The 20,762-nt window shown below is 41.7% G+C and overlaps 1 protein-coding gene across 1 annotated transcript in view; it reads right to left on the reverse strand.

Moving 5' to 3' along the window:
• LOC134957667 (histo-blood group ABO system transferase 2-like) overlaps positions 1-20,762 on the reverse strand; it is a 128,279-nt gene that overhangs the window by 45,364 nt on the left and 62,153 nt on the right. The window contains exon 2 of the mRNA XM_063939720.1: positions 12,212-12,343. Coding sequence (XP_063795790.1) covers positions 12,212-12,343 — 132 coding nt within the window. The remainder of the gene's footprint in view (positions 1-12,211; positions 12,344-20,762) is intronic.

A 20,762-nucleotide genomic window follows, 5' to 3' on the forward strand; every position in this document is an offset into this window, starting at 1 on the left:
TTTATGATCCCACAGCAATTTTTTTTAGTGGGTATCAAGGTAACAAACTAATGCACACAATTACATGCGGTACAGTCGCACTGCGTATAAGTAACTATACTTATGCGCTGAACGACCAACGGAATCGATAATTGCGGCTGCGAATTCCTTTCAGCCAGAGCGTAATGGCCTATGTGGGTATTGCACCAACCCTCCCGGGGTTGTGCCTCTTGACTCTATCTCTAGCGGACTTCCTAGTCTGCTGTACCTGGACCTCCTGGTCTGTATCTACAGTAGACTTCCTAGTCTGCTGTACTTCTAATGCTCTTATTTCAATATTAACAAGGGATGCCTCCCAAGCCACCACGTGCTATCACTTTCACGGATGTACCTCACGAGAACTCGACTTCCGGGGGTTCCAACCAAAATGAGAAACTTATATATATATACACACTCTTTCACCTCATATACTCTTTACTTTTTCTGTACAGAAAATTCCTTTCACTCAGGTAACACAGGCTAGTCCCAGAGGAGTTGCAACTAGAGAAGGATTAAAATTTTGGACACTGAGATTAACTTGCGTTATTATCGCGTTGCTTCCGTATCGCCTTACTAAAACAATGCTATCGTGTGATTTGTATTAAGTGGGCGTACCCGTACGCTCCGTTGCGTAATATACACTACGTGTGTAGGCCCTTGCGTCGCGTACGCTTGTCCCGCCCTTTGTTAGGGACGCGTGTACACAGGCCAGACACGTCCACAGTAACACAAATAACACGTGTCTATCAATGCAAATGATATTTAGCTATAATCATTGACCGAACACCACACAGATTCCACTGTATCAACCTTTAACTAGGCCAGGCTGTGTGCGTGTTTTTATAATTACTCCCTTAAGTATTAATTTTATTTTTAACTACCAATAGCAACAAATCTTTCTCAGCACGTTATCAATGATAAATGGCAAACAGGAAAGTGAGATATGTGAGCGTACACAAATGAAAATGCAGGTGTGTGCGTGTGTTGTGTACGCAATGTGTATCAAACAGAAATAAACAGTTTAAAAAAAAACAATAGCGTACTGTTCTTACCTTCCGGTTCCGGATTCCACCAGCACTCCTACAACTAAGCGATGCAGACGCTTATCTAGTCAGCACTACCGTATCCCCAACCACCAACACGGATACAAGGGATACTGTCTTTCCGCCCTTTGCTGACGGATAAAGTCTGCGTGTTTTCGCTAGTGCGGATATGTGGAGGACGGACGAAGCCCCAATTGATAAAGCCTATTCTTTACCTTATAACATTCACTATTTATCTGTAACAGACTCAGTACGCAATTGGCGTATGAAGTACCGTAATGGTACGCACTTAGCGTAGCAGACGCTAGGCCGTGGTCGAGACGCACGAGCGGCACGTTCGCTCACAGCTTACGCTTAGTATCGAGTACGCTATAGGCAGCTCGAGTACCGTAATGCTACGCTATTGGCGTAGCGGACGCTTGTACCACGAGAGTGGGATACGAGCGGCGCTGACGCTCACTGAATTAAACACACAAAGCCTTGTTATCAACACACTGTAAGGGTATGCTTATGCTGTAAACCTTATTACTGTAATATTACCACAATGTAACGCTGATTAACCCTTACCATATGAAAGCTGTTGGAGTGATTAAGACGCTCAGAAACCCTATATCATAACTAGTAAAACACACACTCCTTGCTAAGGTTCCAACACCTTTACTAGATGATTTTAGTAAGTAAAAGGGAAAAGTACAGTTAACAGCTTATACACTACAAAACTAACATTAATATCTAAACAGAATAACTAGACATGAATATACAATAGCGGCACAATCGCAAACAATAACAGAGAGAGAGAGTAAATGGCTAACACAGAAGGAGAACCAGATGGTCACAGAGAAACTTACACACGTGGGAATGATCGCAAGCGCAGTCCTGGAAACCAGCTCTCAGTCATCACAGAGAAAACCTTGTAGAGAGAAGTGAGTGAGCTGGCCCAGGCTGGCTGCCTTATATACACAACATACAGTAACAATACAATGGTCCCTACAATCTCATTGTTCATTGGACACAGGAACCTGTCTTCGCATTATAACAAAAGGTCATAGGTTGGTTCGAACAGGTGGGATGTGACTAGTTCCAACTGCTCAGGTGGCAGGTATCCTTGGGCTTCCCGCCGCATGGATAATGAACAGTAAATATAGTAAATGTCCATAAACTACTTTTACGCATAACTATACACTGGAGCGAACGATCTCTTCCTAACCAACACCGTAATATTACTAACGAAATACTCTACAGCTGGATACTAAACACCACCGCTCAGACCCTGTCTGACCCTTCGTATCATGCAAAGAGGAATTTCTCTGTCCACGAACCAGTTACACTAAACATACTTACAGATATTATTAAGGGGACTATTACCTATAAAACACATTATATTGGTTAAATATGTAGCGATCGAGACGCCCGCAAGACGCACACAAACTCTACCGTAAATGCGCATACCACGCGCCAAAGCGCACGGCCGTGGAGGCATCGTCACGCAACTGTGAATATGCGCACGTATGGGAGAGCGTGTGCACGCGCAGCAGGCATGTGTATGGGGTTAGTGCAAGGCATTGTGGATCACAATATTTTTCGACTTTGACAAGGGCTACCCTAAGCAAGTGAAATCATCGCTGCCATGCGATTCTTTCGCATGTTTGCACGGGGAGGGGCTGGACCTGGCATGCAGGGCGGACTTGCCCTGTGCTGGGCGTCCCCCTGCATGTCAGTGTGATGGATCGTAGGTGTGTGATTTTTCACACATCTTGATCTATGTTGAATTAGGCCTAGTGTTCTCTGATTTTATAGATAGACAGTCACGCTAAATTCAGTTACTGTACCCCTCTATTTCAGCTGTCACAAATGGCATAGATTAGAAAACAAATCCATTCTTACATGTACAGGCCCTATGCTTACAGCGCTACACCACAACATTGTGTCCAAAAGCTGGTTCATGTATAATACTAGTTTGTGTCCTCATTAGTAGCAGATCTTGCTACGGGTACACGGGACTTTTGCCCGGGGCGCCGCCTTCCGGAGGGCGCCTCCGCTGTGGCAAGATCTGCTATTGGTGGTACTCCCCCCATCTTGATGTCTCTCCCATAGATCAGAGGAGCGGCGCCGACGGCCGGAGACAGAGGGCAGCAGGCAGCAGCGGCCGGGAATCAGGAGCGGGGATGGTGAGTATTCATTAAAAAACAAAATTTTTACATTTATTTGTTTTTGTAAGCGGCGCAACTAAGGGGCACAAACGGGGGACAACTGTACTGGGGGCAATACCACTGACTGGGGGCACAAATAGGGCACAACTCTACAGGGGGCATAACTGACCATGCCCCTTTATGAAACCACGTCCCTATTTTCACCCGGGACGCCACAAGGGCTAGAACCGGCCCTGGTCCTCATAGTTACTATTCCATTTCCAATAGTGCGCTACACGCTAACCACCTACCTACTCCGTAACAATATGTGACTTATTCAAATGTGTACAGTATATGTGAAGTTACAAATATGCATGTCCAGAAATGTGTATACATAATTTATGTATACATCACTTAACACGCATGCATTGCACATAATAGAATTGTATTTGTATACCTGGATCCTGAGATTTTATGTTATTCATATTCATATTCTCTGCCAAATGGCCAAATATGTGATGCTTCAACGACCATTCATTTTATTAGTTTCCCTTTTTTTGACAGAGGTGACCTTATTGTGGTGTCTTGTCTGTTATATGTTTATATATGTATTTGCACTATTGTATGATGATAGCTCTTTGTGCATTTTAGATCTTGGCCACACCCACTTGTATACCCTATCAACATAAATTGTTACATTGTTGTTTCTCTAAATATCCATAATAGCCCTGTATTTATTTTTGTTTTATAGCTTTATAGATGTTTTGTTATTGGTTTGAGTAGTTAAGTAATGTTACATTGATAATTTCTCTGGCTCTCGGCAGCGCGAGTAGCTATTCCTGCATTTGCGTTCCATCGCTGTGGAACGCACGGTACTTCCGGTGGAAGTTACTTCCGTCCTGTCCAGCGCTGAGTGAGCGTCTTGTCATGCGTTCCAAGCTCAGTGGAACGCATGACACTTCCTGTTTTGGCGCAATTAGGAGATATCTAGTCTTCTATATATGTAATACTCTTGCTATATTCCTCACAGTGCTGTATTATGTATTAATGTTACTTTATATTTACACCTTTATTATGCATCACTGGAATTGTACATTAGTGAGCCTAAATAGTTTTTTTGATATCCCATGTTGCATTGGTGTTATACAGGGTGGTTGTGGGTAATGAGCCAGGGTTTAAATACCCTCATGGTTTGGATTAACAGCTCATTCTACTTATGCCTGAGCTGCTTCAAGGATGCACAGTTGTCCTGTCCTGAGGAAGGTTCCTAGTGGACCGAAACGTCGACATTTGCACATATGCACTTTCTGCTCTGTTTTTTGTGAGTATTTTGCCTACCAAATAAAGAACTTTTATTTTTCAAATGGTGAGTGCGCAATTTAATAAAATTTTATATGGATGGATCATTGATCTCTATTGGAGCACCCCACTATTGATTTAAAGCTGCATGGAGTGCGGACACTACGTTTGATATATATATATATATATATATATATATATATATATATAAAACAAAAACACAATTCCTGAGTGCTCTATACTGATTGAATAGAATTCACAAAAATTCTTCCAAGAAGACCCAAGTGGATGTGTCCTGTACATGTTTCCTGGGGTCCTGAAATGGATAACCCCTCACCAGAAGGTCATCCAAACAAGAGGCCCAAGGCCAATTAGAATAAATATTAATTTAATATCACAATTCCAACATATCCATTTTCAGAATTTTTTTAGACAATTTTTACAGAAGTATTGTGCATAAAACTTGACTGATTCAATCAATGAGAAAAGTGTCCAGTAAGTGATGATGACCTAGATAAACCCTCACCTTAACAAGGTGTAAACTCTAAAGGGAGTGTCTTCACAGACTGGATTAATGACAACTGGACCAGCCAAGAGTCATTAATCCAGTCTGTTAATTACTGATAAATTGGGAAAGGACAACATTAGTGATTGAGTTTGTGTGCACACCTTTTTATTGTTTATCCACTCAACACCACCACTCCCTGACACCATTCCATATACGAAGTGTATTTCTTCTTACTTACCACCACTGCCTGGTAACATACCTCACCCACTGAAACTCCCTCCATCATCACTCTCTCACTAATACCACACCCAAAGAAATAAGTAACACACCTCAAATTTATGGTGTTGGTTTGTTGATTTGATATCATAAGTAACACACCCCAGCTTTTATAGGTAAAGGTTGCTTGTGACAGGACGGTACCGTACGGAAGCACTCGCCGCTTGCCGCGTCCCGTTGACTGCGCACAGAATGGAAAGTCAAGCCGCACGAGGCCTGACCACATAGGGGATTCCCGCTTACCGTCAGTAACCGCCTGTTACTGACTCCACCCACTGCGCTGTGGGCGGGTTCTCGCTGCCACCACCAAACTCCTAACCTGCCGTGGCGTTTGGAACCACGGTTCTGCTCTGTATGTGCCGACGCACTGCTTTACCACACCTGTGTGGTGTCGACGAATCCCCACTAGCCACTTGCTAGGCCTCTACCGGTAGCTGGCGGAAGGCGGAGCTTGGAGACGCTAGGTGCTTCCCTGGACAGCCGGAGGACGGGGCTAGGTTTGGCCTAACCCTGTTGGTCACAAGATGAAGCAGTCTTCTTGAGGCAAAGATGTTTATTTGCTCAATAGTTCTAAAGAGAACCCTTCCCTATTGCTAGGGGCAACAGCATACAGCAAGATGTTCCAGCAGAATAAAGATGGTACAACTACTTGGAGGCTCACAGGCATCCTCTTTTTATCCCAGTTCTACACACAGTACCACAGGGGGGTAAGCCCTCCCTGTCTTCTCCAACCAATCAGGTTATCGCAGAAAATATAAAGAAATACAAGTTTACATTTCAAAAGTTAAGAATTGGATAAAGCACATTCCTGCTCCTCTTCTTATATATAACCAGACCAGTGGCTTTCCCAAACACAATCTGATTATCATCTTCCTGTCTCTTTCACAAATGTAAATATAACTTGCATTTCAATTGCATTCACCCTCTCACACATAGACAACGTTCTTATACTGTAAATTAAACATAATCTGCATCACACATAATGCAGCCTAAGAAATCTTACATCAAACTGTTGTTGAATGAAACCCACTAGTTTGCATTTGTAAAACACAATCTGATTAACATGTTCCTGTCTCTCTAACATCTCCATGCAAACCCAGTTCACTCAATATTCAGAGAAGACAGCAACAAATCCTTTCACCTGCATGTGTCTATAAAAAGTTACACAGAGACACATCTCAATCTCAAAGAAATGGCTTGTCTATACACCCCTTTCCAGGTGCCAGGGTCATCAGCATCTCAATTCCTAGGTGAGAAGCTTCCAAGCCATTTGTCCTCAAACGTAAATGCATTTTAAAACCAACACAGCTTACACATTCCTTCTAAGTGCTGGCATTTGCTGCAATGTAAATGTGCAATTCTACAACTGTGCCTATTGCATTAAATATAACATTGGTGAAAACACAGTATTAAATATATTCTTAAATACCCGGTGCCTAGCACCCACACTATATTTAAAGATGGCGCTTAGCACCAGTGCACAGTTTTAAAGTGGCGCCAAGCGCCCATTGTCCTGTTAAGGGCGCCGGGCACTAGGGGTTAACCCCTTCAGTGCCGCACGTGTGGCTGGTTGGTCTCTCCGGCCACATTGCTAAAAGGACATATTTCAATTGTTTGAAATGTAGCTATTGTATGTTATCAGGAACTACTGATATGAAGTCTACACTATGTGGAATAATATGTTTTTACAGATCACAATTTTATTTGAATGCGCTGATTCCCAATTCTGTAGACTGGCCAGGTGAAAAACCAGATTAGATCTAGTTGTTTGGTGCACAGGCTGAACAGAAATGTCTCTTTCAGCTTCACTAGGATCCTTAGCATGGTCCAAAGAAGATCATCCAAGTGCGTAATCAAACTGGTCAGAGATTAGGCAAAGCACTAGCAATCTGAATGGAATTTTTCACATTTGCAGCTAAATTATAAAGAACAAATTCTATCACTTCTGTATAATTTGAGTTATACAGTTAAAAGTCAGTGGGCAAAATTAGTCCACTTTTTTAATCAGATTAAATGTATTGGAAAGCATATATTGACTTACAGTAAATGTAATCATGGGTACATAAATTGTAAGCATGTATTTTAAGATTTTTTTCTTAATTTCTCCTTAGAAGGCTACCATTATCAAAACTTAAAATATTGTGTAAAAATAATAGGACTGAGCTTTTAATTTGTTTAGTGCATTATTATCTTGCTCTGATAGAGCATAAAGCCTTTGAACAGTCTGCCAATGTCACAAGTCTATGAATAAGTGTGAAGTTCAATTAAACATTGTTAAGATACAGTACAAACATAGACACATTAAAATGTACCTAACACACCCTAACACTATGCATGTATTTAAACACTAAAAAAATGCTTAGCTTGGCTTGCACCCCATAGAGTTATGAGCAAAAAGAATGCAGCCTATCATTTCACTATGACCTGGTGACATCACTGAGGCACAGAGAGCAATGGGCCTGATTAAGAAGTAGTACTCAAACTCAATGGTTTGCGTACTACTCTGATGATGGGTGGACCGGGCACGCGCAGGGCCCATTCTGCGTGGGTGTAGAATGGGTCCTGCATTGCAGCACACAGTGCCCTCAAGCTGTAGCATGACTGACATACTGTGGCTGTTTGAGTGGGCCAGCAACGGGGATCCATTTTACAAAATGGGGGAGTGTCACACACATTTTGTTGGAATGCCAGGGTCGGTGTCAACTGACTCAGATTTCCTGGCCCAGGCAGAGTGAAAAAAATGGCTATCCCAGGTAGGGTTGCCACCTCTCCCTGATTTCCAAGATTCTCCAGGATTTGGTGGCAACCCTCCAGGAGGCTTTTCCCTTCACCCGGATTTCCTGGATTCTCCAGGAATAAGGGGACCCTGGGAGCACCAGCAGTACTCCTTGGCAGCCAAGGAACTCAGTGAACTACAGTGACTGTCTTGCAAGACGATGACATCAAATCTCGCGAGACTGTGTTCAACCCAGACTGGGCTGAAGCTGCCATCGGCAGCTCTTCCTCAGCGTTTCCCCGGGCTGCACCTGCAGACCGCAGACTGAGCTGAAGCTGCAGTGACACTGCCATCGGCAGCTCTTCCTCAGCATTTCCCCGGGCTGTGGTGGTGAATTAACGCCGGCCCGGCTCATGTGAGAAGAGCAACAAGAGCTGACAGGCATGTCACACATATATTTATAATATACAGGTTGAGTATCTCTTATCCAAAATCACACATTTTTGGTTCCCTTACTGAGATAATGACACATATATATGTATATTATATTATATTATATTATATATCTATATAATATATCTATATATACACATAATGTACTGTATATGTCATTATCTCAGTAGGGGAACCAAAAATGTGGGATTTTGAATTTTAGATAAGGAATACTCAACCTGTATTGAGCATGCATGAAACAAATAGAGGCTCATTTTTATATATATATATATATATATATATATATATATATATACATACACACACACACACACTGCTCAAAAAAATAAAGGGAACCCTAAAATAACACAACCTAGATCTGAATTAATGAAATATTCTTATTAAATACTTTGTTCTTTACATAGTTGAATGTGCTGAGAACAAAATCATACAAAAATTATCAATGGAAATCAAATTTATTAACCCATGGAGGTCTGGATTTGGAGTCACACTCAAAATTAAAGTGGAAAAACACACTACAGGCTGATCCAACTTCTATGTAATGTCCTTAAAAACAAGTCAAAATGAGGCTCAGTAGTGTGTGTGGCCTCCTCTTGCCTGTATGACCTCCCTACAATGCCTGGGCATGCTCCTGATGAGGTGGCAGATGGTCTCCTGAGGGATCTCCTCCCAGACCTGGACTAAAGCATCCGCCAACTCCTGGACAGTCTGTGGTGCAACATGGCATTGGTGGATGGAGCGAGACATGATGTCCCAGATGTGCTCAATTGGATTCAGGTCTGGGGAATGGGTGGGCCAGTCCATAGCATCAATGCCTTCGTCTTGCAGGAACTGCTGACACACTCCAGCCACATGAGGTCTAGCATTGTCTTGCATTAGGAGGAACCCAGGGCCAACCGCACCAGCATATGGTCTCACAAGGGTTCTGAGGATCTCATCTCGGTACCTAATGGCAGTCAGGCTACCTCTGGCGAGCACATGGAGGTCTGTGCGGCCCCCCCAAAGAAATACCACCCCACACCATTACTGATCCACTGCCAAACCGGTCATGCTGGAGGATGTTGCAGGCAGCAGAACGTTCTCCTTGGTGTCTCCAGACTCTGTCACGTCTGTTACATGTGCTCAGTGAGAACCTGCTTTCATCTGTGAAGAGCACAGGGCGCCAGTGGTGAATTTGCCAATCTTGGTGTTCTCTGGCAAATTCCAAACGTCCTGCACGGTGTTGGGCTGTAAGCACAACCCCCACCTGTGGACGTCGGGCCCTCATTCCACCCTCATGGAGTCTGTTTCTGATCGTTTGAGTATACACATGCACATTTGTGGCTTGCTGGAGGTCATTTTGCAGGGCTCTGGCAGTGCTCCTCCTGTTCCTCCTTGCACAAAGGCGAAAGGTAGCGGTCCTGCAGCTGGGTTGTTGCCCTCCTACGGCCTCCTCCACGTCTCCTGATGTACTGGCCTGTCTCCTGGTAGCGCCTCCATGCTCTGGACACTACGCTGACAGACACAGCAAACCTTCTTGCCACAGCTCGCATTGATGTGCCATCCTGGATGAGCTGCACTACCTGAGCCACTTGTGTGGGTTGTAGACTCCATCTCATGCTACCACTAGAGTGAAAGCACCGCCAGCTTTCAAAAGTGACCAAAACATCAGCCAGAAAGCATAGGAGCTGAGAAGTGGTCTGTGGTCACCACCTGCAGAACAACTCCTTTATTGGGGGTGTCTTGCTAATTGCCTATAATTTCCACCTGTTGTCTATTCCATTTGCACAACAGCATGTGAAATTGATTGTCAATCAGTGTTGCTTCCTAAGTAGACAGTTTGATTTCACAGAAGTGTGATTGACTTGGAGTTACATTGTGTTGTTTAAGTGTTCGCTTTATTTTTTTGATCAGTGTATATATTTATATACATATATATATATAGAATACATACATATATATATATATATGCATTTGCAGTGATCCTGTTGATGAGGTGAATAAAATGGAACTTATGACTAAAAAATTTCTAGAAAGGGGGTACAGCAACAAGGATTTACAATCAGCTAAAATTAAGGCACTCAAAGCACCTAAAGTAAAGAATATCACCTGTCCCAAACCTAATAAAATAGACACTACCATGATTTGGGTCAACAATTACACGGTATCTACTAAGACCATTGTCAGTACCGCTAAAAGGGTTTGGCCAGTAGTCCAAGCAGACCCAGACCTTGCAGAATTGTCTGAAAGTGCGTTACTACCTTGTTATACAAGGGGTAAAAACATCGGGGACCATGTGATACATGTTGACATTGCTAACATGTCACCCACATATCCTAAACACTTCATGACTAAAAAAACAGGAAACTACAGGTGCTTAGGTTGCACTACTTGCACCTATCTGGACACCGGCAATTATATCAGGCATCCACATAGTGGTAAACAGATCAAATTAAAACATGTTTTTACTTGCACCAGCAAATATGTGATCTACTGCATTAGGTGCCCTTGCAGCTTATATTACATAGGCAAAACGGTGTGCCAGTTCAAAGAAAGAATGGCACAACACCGCAGTGCCATTAAGCAGATATTGGAAGGGAAAAACATAGATCAGCCTGTTGCCAAACATTTTAAAACTTGCAAGCACAGTCTCTCCTCATTACGCTACATGATGTTGGACCATGTCAAGGAAGATATCAGGGGGGGTGATAGAGGAAAGATCCTTCTGCAGTTAGAAATTAAATGGATACATCTTTTGAATACCGTTTCCCCGCATGGACTGAATGAAATGATTTCCTTTAATTGTTTCTTATAATGGTTATGTTGCTATTTTTTGTAGTATTGCTGTAAGATCATTTGTAGTAATGTCCGTTTGTACAATGTATCATTGTAACCATGGTAACGGTTTTTACTTTCACTTTCATTTTCACTTTGTCCCAGTCACTGCTCAGGCGCCGTCTATTGGTGATGACGTCAGCAGCAGCAGCATGGGGAGTGTTTTTGCACTTACTTTCACTTTCACTTGGTGTTTCTTAACTGCATAAAGGTAAGCTTGATTTCTTGCATTTGTTATATACCTGACGAAGGATAATAAATCCGAAACGTTGTATTCAACCCAGGAGTGTCCGGGTTTCTTATTTGAATTAAGTCCACGAGTGCCGCCTACATACCATACTTATATATATATATATATATATATATATATATTTATATGTATATTTTTTAATCACTAACAGACACCTTTTATTAGTGCATTTGTTTGTTTAACCTGTTGAAGCTTGATATTGATTAGGTTGTGTGAAACACTTACACTTCCATGGTTCTTCCCTCTTTCACACAATCTAGTTTTAAGGCACCAAATGCCTGTAATTTATCCAAGTGGCGAATATTATATTCCTATTTATATAGATACACTGTTTCATTTAGATTGTTTGTACGTAAAATATTTTATAAATATGGTACATCATTTTATTTACATGAACATTGCTTGGGAAGAAGGGGGGGGGGGGGGGAATCTCCAGGAATCGATGATGCATGAGGTGTCAACCCTAATCCCAGGGGTTACTCAGACGGACAATGTGTTTTCAAGTGGTCCAGTGTTGCATCCTTGGACACAGCAGCGGCGGATCACATTAGCTGTCAGGAGGTGTCACTTTACACAAGACGCTTTAGACAGCATTAGCATCATTTAGCATTAGAGGCTTCTCTCAGCTGCTACCGATTGCATATTTCCACATTTTATTCAGTCACTTTATAGAAGAGCTAAACTCAACATGTCAGGAAAGCCTACCTAAATCCGACGCTGTTTATAAGTTGTTTTCTTTCAAAGTGCGCCAACTCTATGGATTTGTCAATGAAAATTTGCGACCTATTACACTTCAGTTCTTGCTTTGCTTGAAAAATTAGTTCTGGGTTCTGGAAGCTGTAATACAGATTTAAAGAGGTTAATTTTGAGATTACCAGATCAAAAACAACCTCAAAAGTACTTGTAACAGACAATTACTGTAATGCATTTGAAGTACTGTATACAATGTAGGTGGCTCATTGACAATTATAAGCATCAACAATAAAGTACTGTACCATTGATTTATAGTGGGTGGGAATAGCAAGTTCAAAATTACAGTGATACTTAGTAATAGAAAAAACAACTGTATATCTTAAAGTATACCTGGTGTTTAGGGTTATAGAAGGAAACCAGATTTGCTGTTGTTTAGTATCTTGCAAACCTAACTAATTAGTTGGAAAAAAAAATGTATTTCTAAGAAAGTTTATTCATATGAATTAGATGATATATTCTTTTTATATCATAGCATTTGTGTAAAAAATCTGACAGCAAGGCTCAAGAATGGATTCCATATGCACCTCATACACTCTTTGGGGGAATTCAATACTGTGGACTAATTGATCCCCCAGAGCTATCCAATTATCCCTGAATACAGCTCGATGCCGACACCTATCATGAATTTTTTTCCGGGACCTGCTGAGGTGCCAAAAAATAATTCCTGATAAATGCCTTGTTTTTGCGATCCTGGCAGCGAAAACACATAAGGGGGGTACACACAGAGAGATCAGTGCTTAAATTCTAAGCAATCTGACTAGATTGCTTAGAACTTAAGCACGGATCTCTCAGTGTGTATGCCCCACAGCGATAGCGATGCACGGCCCCGCGCGTCGCTATCACCGGTGGTAGATTGGCCTAACATGTCGCTCATTTCACCGCTGAGTGAAATGAGCGAACCCCCCCGTCCACCCTCCCCATCCCTCGCTGAGCACACATCGTGCTGTGCTGAGTGGGGGAAGAGATGCGTGCTGAGCGGTCACTGATAGATCGCTCAGCACACATCTCTCCCCGTGTGTACGGGGCTTTAGGTACATGAACTTATCACGGATCCTATGTGTTTTCTCTCATTAACAAGTAATTTTTTGGGGTGGTAAAAACAGGCTGTAATTGGATTGCCCAGAAAGAAAATACGGTAAAGTCCTGTTTTTACTGTCCGAAAAATTACCGGGGCTAATTGAATTCCACTTTTTACTAATTCTCCTGCAATACATACCACTACTTACACACATGCTTAAGGTACATATACACATAAATATACTGTATAATGATTAAAGAATGAAAAGTAAAAATTGATGATGAATTTGACCAGCTGTGCTAATGTTTTATATCATGCGATTGATAGTAGGATACTTTGCTTTTGAACTCAATTATTTTCGTGACAGTATCTAAGCATGAATGATTATCTATCCATATTGCATGACTGTACATAAGAATTGGGGGCAGATTTCTTAACCCTTTTTTTTTTACAACAAAAAATTTGAAAAACCGTTTCACACTTTCACATTATTTTATTATCACTCAACTGTATTAAAGGGCTTTTGGAAAGGTTTTCATGAAAAACTTCTCCAAACACTTTAACCACTTAACTGACAATTCCCCCCCTCCAAAAAAAAAACGCTCAGAAATTGTCTCTTTTATAATGAGTGAGTTAGGTAAAGAACACAATGATTTTGTCCTTATCCAAAATGATTTTAGTCACACAAAAGAAAACAAAAAATTACATTAAAAAGAATATTTTTTTTCCCAAAAAATCAGAACATCATGACCATTGCAACTTTCCTTTATACAGCGGTGACAGCCGACGGGTACACGGGAGCGGGCGGGGGGGTGCTTGGGGGGTTAAATTACATTTCCCTTATTGTCTGCAGCCGCTGGGTGGAGGGTCCTGCCGTGCTGCCAACCAGCAATGATCGGCAGTATGGCAAACACTGGGGGGGAGGGTGCGGGAAGGCAGAGGGACCTTCCGGTCCCTCTGAGAGCAGCAGTGGAGGGAAGTTTATCTTTCCTGCAGCTGCAAACACTGATTATCTGACTGGTCGCATCCTGTGCAACCAGGTCAGATAAAACACTTGCTGGTGTGATCATATCTGATGTGACCATGCCAGATTGCATTCCCCATACTTATAATGGGAAATGCAATCTGGCCGAATTTACTAAAAATAACAAATGTGAAAATAACCTCAATGAGTCCTGTCATAACTACGTCAACTTCAGCTGGCATAATCACAGGGATCATTGCGATATCCCTGCTTCTGCATAGCTTTCTCTGATCCCCCGGCAGAGAAAGCTGTGCAGTGACCTGATGGACACACATGCTGATCACAATTAAAATAAAGAAAAAAGTTTTAAAACATACCAGTGCCAAAGGCTGGGATCGGTGTTCTGGTGAGGGCTGCTGGTCATCGGGTCCTTCTGTGTGCTGCTGTTAACCCTGGTGCAGTAAAGTGATCTTGCTAAATGACAGCTCACTTTACCGCACCAGTGGTCATAGCAGCACACAGAATCCGATGCCCGGCAGCCCTCCAAGACCACCAATCACCGGCTCCTGGGACTGGTAAGTATAATTACCGATTGGGGGGTGGGTCTTGGCATGTGCAGGGGGAGTTGTCGAGATGTGCGCGTGTATATGGCGGCAGTGGCAACGTCAGCGGCACATGCGCAGTAGGAACTCTTGGTAGTTTATGGCAAAAAACAACCCGATAATGTTACGGAGGGCATTTTCAGGGACAGAGATTTCTCGCAAGCTCTGTCCCTGCATGCGATTATTGATACATCCATGCGATGTATACAATAATCACATTGCAAGTTTGGACGATTTTATCACATGACAGCCGCATTCTGAGATGCAGATGGTGATAAATCAGCCCTTTAGTGTGTAAACATCTGGAACACAATTATTGTGTGTATGATTGTAAGTCCCACATCTAGGTTATCTGCTATGGTCTATATTAACAATACATAGTTAAATATGTCTAACACATAGATAATTTAGAGCAGAAAAGGAATTTAGTGGCAGATGTATAAAGCAGTGAAAAGAGTGGTACAGTACATATAATTTTTTATTTGTTGCCATGGGCAATTTCTCACTTCTCCACTCTTTCCACTGTTTCATACATCTCCCCCTGAATTCCTCAGGATATTACCTAAGTTGCTGAATAATGATATTTGCTATAAATACAGTAGATATGATATAGTGATTAGTTTTTTTGCCTCGCTATTAGATTCTCAGTATAATTAGCATGTCCTGTTTAGAATTACATATTGGCTTCAGACATTTTTACATGGTGGTGTCCAGAGAACTTTTTAGTTAGTGTACTGATACCAAAGTACAGTATATGCAAAACAATACACAGGAGTATGTGGTTATTTTCTATGTCACCAGCTAGCCACTGGGCATAGGCTGATTTATGCGTACGTGCAGGCTGACGTGTGTTTTTGAAAGGAGCTAATTCCTGTCTAACAAAAACAAGAGAATACAGTTATTTTCAGTGGGAAATACCCATTATGCACGCGGGGCACATGCCTAGGGGCAGCACTTGTTTGGGGGCAGAACTTGGATGCTTATGTTGGTATGGTCAGCCCAAAAAGTACCAGTAACTGCAAAATATTTCCACTGTACTGTACCATGGTGGTCATTCCGAGTTGTTTGCTCGCAAGCTGCTTTTAGCAGCTTTGCACACGCTAAGCCGCCGCCTATTGTGAGTGAATCTTAGCTTCTTAAAATTGCGAACGAAAGATTCGCAATATTGCGATAAGACATCTCTGTGCAGTTTCTGAGTAACTCGAAACTTACTCTGCCAGTGCGATCAGTTCAGTGCTTGTCGTTCCTGGTTTGACGTCACAAACACACCCAGCGTTCGCCCAGACACTCCTCCGTTTCTCCAGCCACTCCCGCGTTTTTCCCAGAAACGGTAGCGTTTTTTCACACACTCCCATAAAACGGCCTGTTTCCGCCCAGAAACACCCACTTCCTGTCAATCACATTACGATCACCAGAACGAAGAAAAAACCGTGAGTAAAATTCCTAACTGCATAGCAAATTTACTTGGCGCAGTCGCAGTGCGGACATAGCGCATGCGCACTAAGCGGAAAATCGCTGCGATGCAAAGAAATTTACAGAGCGAACAACTCGGAATGACCACCCATATGCGATCTTAAATGGAGTGTAAATGGGTAGGATATGCACATATTTCCCCTGTAACTGTAACTATTATTTATTTATTTATGATGAGAGATTTATATAGCGCACACATATTCCGCAGCACTTTACAGAGAATATTTGGCCATTCACATCAGTCCCTGCCCCAGTGGAGCTTACAATCTATATTCCCTACCACATGTAGATGTAGACACATTCACGCTAGGGTTAATTTTGTTGGGAGCCAATGACCCTAGAAGTATTTTTTTTAATTGTGGAAGGAAACCGTAGTACCCAGAGTAAAGTCATGCAAGTACGGGGAGAATATACAAACTCCACACAGTTGGAGACATGGTGGGAATCAAACCTATGACCTCAGTGCTGTATAGATGATTAAAATGTCATAGTTAGTGGATTTTCTTTATAATTCTATTAAATAAAATGTGGGCTTATAACCATTCAACAAAAAAATTATTACCTTCATGGTTAGCAAGTTATGAATATGAATAAAATGAACCTCCCTGTAATGTTAAATTATTTAGTCAGCAAAAGAAAATCTGAAAAATAGGGTGATAATTATCTAGCACTAATGAGCTGCTGGATCCAAATATTAGGGCTGGGTACAGACTCAATCACAGTACAAAAGTGGCATCTATTGATTTCTAATTACCAGTAACTCATATTGCATTTTGCATAGGTTTCAAACACTCATTTAAAACACATAATTGTCATAAACATTAATGTTGTCTCAAAACTAAATGTCCCCAATTTTTGTATACATGCTTCTGACACTAACCTGCTGAAGAAATTCAGAAGCGACAACAAGCATACATGCTGGGCTATAGTATGGGGGGTCATTCCGACCTGATCGCTTGGGTCAGATCTGCGCATGCTGGGCGGCTGAAGGCCATTGTATTGTAGTGATCGCCTCTGACTGATTGACAGGCAGAGGCAGTCGCTGGGCGGGAGGGGGCTGGATGGTGATGTCACATGCAGCCGCTGCGACCCGGGCAGCGAGGAGGTTCTCCAGGCCAGCCGCAGAAGCTGCGCTGGGCGGGAGCTACTCCTGAAATGCAAAAGCATCGCCGCTGTGCAATGCTTTTGCATTTCTGCGCAGGCGGCGGGCCAGCACTGACATGTGGGGCGGACTAGCCCTGTGCTGGGCATCCCCCCGCATGTCTGAGTGCCTGATCGTAGCTGTGCTAAATTTATCACAGCTACGATCAACTCGGAATGTCCCCCATTATCCTCTACCTGGATCTATTTTTTATTCTTATTTCCGGATACCCAGATATCCAGGAAGGACATTGTCACATTTTGTGTAAGTGTATTTAAAGTTTGGACATTCATCTTTCTCCAAATTATGCAGTCCTTAAGGACCCCATACACTAGTGCGATATTGCATGTTATTCTGCAATTGCGATGAGTTCCTGAGATGGATAGCATGAAAAATGTCAAATTGCATGTACTTTTCTTGCAATTGCGTGCTCCCGTGTGTCACTGTTACAGAGTAACTCCATTTTATCCATTTTAGAGACATATATTATTATACAAAGAATGAATTGATAATATTGGCTTCTGTGACCTGAGGCAAATTAACATCCCTACACTGTAGCCTTGGCTAATTAGCATTTGAATAACCAAGCTCACATGGCCTCATCACTGATACAGCTAGCCCACATGCTGTGAAAGACACACCCACAGGTTGAATATACCTGAACACTTGAAATCAGAGCCCACTCTCCCAAAACCACTGAGGCAGATGTACAGTAGATGCACACAGCTACAAAGCCTCCAGAAGCATGGATTGCTCATCACCAGGACCGATCTCCTTACTAAGGCTAAGTATTGTATACACATGGCTTAATGTCATAGAATAGTTAAATATGTGTTTGTGGTACAGTAGTTGTGAAACGATTGGCATAGAATAGTTACTTTGTAAATACATTTGACTTTAAGGTTAATGGTACTTGTGCAATCATGTGATTGTTATGTGTTTGTGATAATACTCTATGAAATCTGTAATGAATTGGAACAGTAGACAATCTGTAGCATAGCATTCCTGGTATACATTTGTGGATGGTGATTTATAACAGATTGTAGTGGTTTTGTATGGTGCATCTTGCTGAAGTATAGAAGTCAACACATACTTCCTTTTGTTACTGTAGTCATGTGCTTGTAGCAATGGCATGCTGATATTTGTGGTTACTTGGTGATCTGGTCTTGTAGTGGCTCATATGGACAGCATGAGATATGTGGTGATGATATTGGAAGGCTGGAATTAGTTGGTTTTAGGCCTGAAAAGTTAGCATAATGTGGTACAGACCGGGATTGGCATATAATTACAGGCTACATTATATAGCATAGCCAGCATACAATATGCTCTGGTTAATGAGATACTGTGTTGGCTTGGAATTGTGAAATGTAATTAGATGGCTTGGAATTGTAAAATCAGCACATATGCATTATGTTGAAGCTTATACATTCTGGAATACAGAGTAGTCTTTCAGAGATATGTAGTTTTTATATATGGCTTCTGCTATGTAACTTTATGGCCTAGCAAAGAATACCATGTGTTTGGACTTGCAAACCTAAAATGGCTGCTGGCATCCCCTTTTGAACCATATGTTACAGACTTTGGAATCATGGGAGTTTTCCCGAAATGGAGTCTAGCTTCTGTCCCATGCGGTCTGTGGACAATGCAGTCACATGCTGCCCCTCCCCCTCCCCCCACACACACACACACACACACACACACACACACACACACACACACACAAACACACACACACACACACACATAAACCAAAACCAATCCCCTAAAATATCTTTAAGATATATATCCTTCCAATATATATCAATAAACCTAGGATTTCATTGTATGCAATCTGGGGTTTAGCCAAGTGCTTTGAGTGATATCTCCCCAGTAATATATATATATATATATATATATATATATATATATATATACACACATACATACATTCTCACACTTATTTCATCCTGTTCCTTACATAGTTTTAATCTGTGAAACTATTATATGGTGACTTGCATTGTATTTGACCAATACTGTTTAATGATAAAAGTGAATTCTATGAGTAGCAATGTTTGTTGAAATCCATTCTTACGTTTTACATTCTATATAACTGGCGTGCATTCTTCCATGAACAGAATATTCCTAATGATTTAAAGATATATATGTCTACATACAACCTCTGCGGGTTTGTTAATAAAAGGTACACAATTAGTGATGAATTATTATAAATCACTAAAAGGTTAAAATTATACATTTGCTTCAAAGATATGAAATATGGTAATATAATACAAGCAATAGAATCAGACAGAGAAAAGGAGGGGAATAGAAAAGGAGAAAAGTATACCCCTTATCATTGGCGCCCAACAGTACTGCTTTCAATTTAAAAGCAGAGAACCCATATTATTATTATTTCTGTTTAAATCGCTTGTATACAAAATATACTTTATCTCTCTCCGTGCAAGATTTGGGTTTTTTCAGCACTAAGAAGTTTCCTCAAGACCAAGGATTCACACTGAAGACATTAACCAAGCAAGTATGGTTTTAATTTATAACTTCTATTTGTTACAGCAAATCCAGTTATCTAATGTATTATAAACTAGAGATGAGCGGGTTCGGTTCCTCGGAATCCGAACCCGCCCGAACTTCAGGTTTTTTTACACGGGTCCGAGCGACTCGGATCTTCCCGCCTTGCTCGATTAACCCGAGCGCGCCCGAACGTCATCATCCTGCTGTCGGATTCTCGCGAGGCTCGGATTCTATCGCGAGACTCGGATTCTACATAAGGAGCCGCGCGTCGCCGCCATTTTCACACGTGCATTGAGATTCATAGGGAGAGGACGTGGCTGGCGTCCTCTCCGTTTATAGAGAAGAGAGTGAGACTAGAGTAGAGAGAGACACAGTAGTAATTTTGGGGAGCATTAGGAGGAGTACTACTACTTGCTGAAGTGATAGATAGATAGATAGATAGATAGATAGATAGATAGATAGATAGATAGATAGATAGATAGATAGTGTGACTGTATAATGTATATCTGACTTGTTGGGGAGACACTGACAGTGGGGAGCAGTTAGAGTCTGAGAGCAGGACTCAGGAGTACATATAACGTACAGTGCACACTTTTGCTGCCAGAGTGCCACACTGCCATTGTGACCACACTGACCACCAGTATAATATATATTGTGATTGTCTGCTTAGGAGTACTACTTGCAAGTTGCTGATAGTGTGACCAGTGACCTGACCACCAGTTTAATAATCACCACCAGTTTAATATATATATATATATATATATATATATATAATTGTATATAATATATATATAATATTG

Source organism: Pseudophryne corroboree, chromosome 9 (assembly GCF_028390025.1).
Source record: "Pseudophryne corroboree isolate aPseCor3 chromosome 9, aPseCor3.hap2, whole genome shotgun sequence".
NCBI lineage: Eukaryota > Metazoa > Chordata > Amphibia > Anura > Myobatrachidae > Pseudophryne > Pseudophryne corroboree.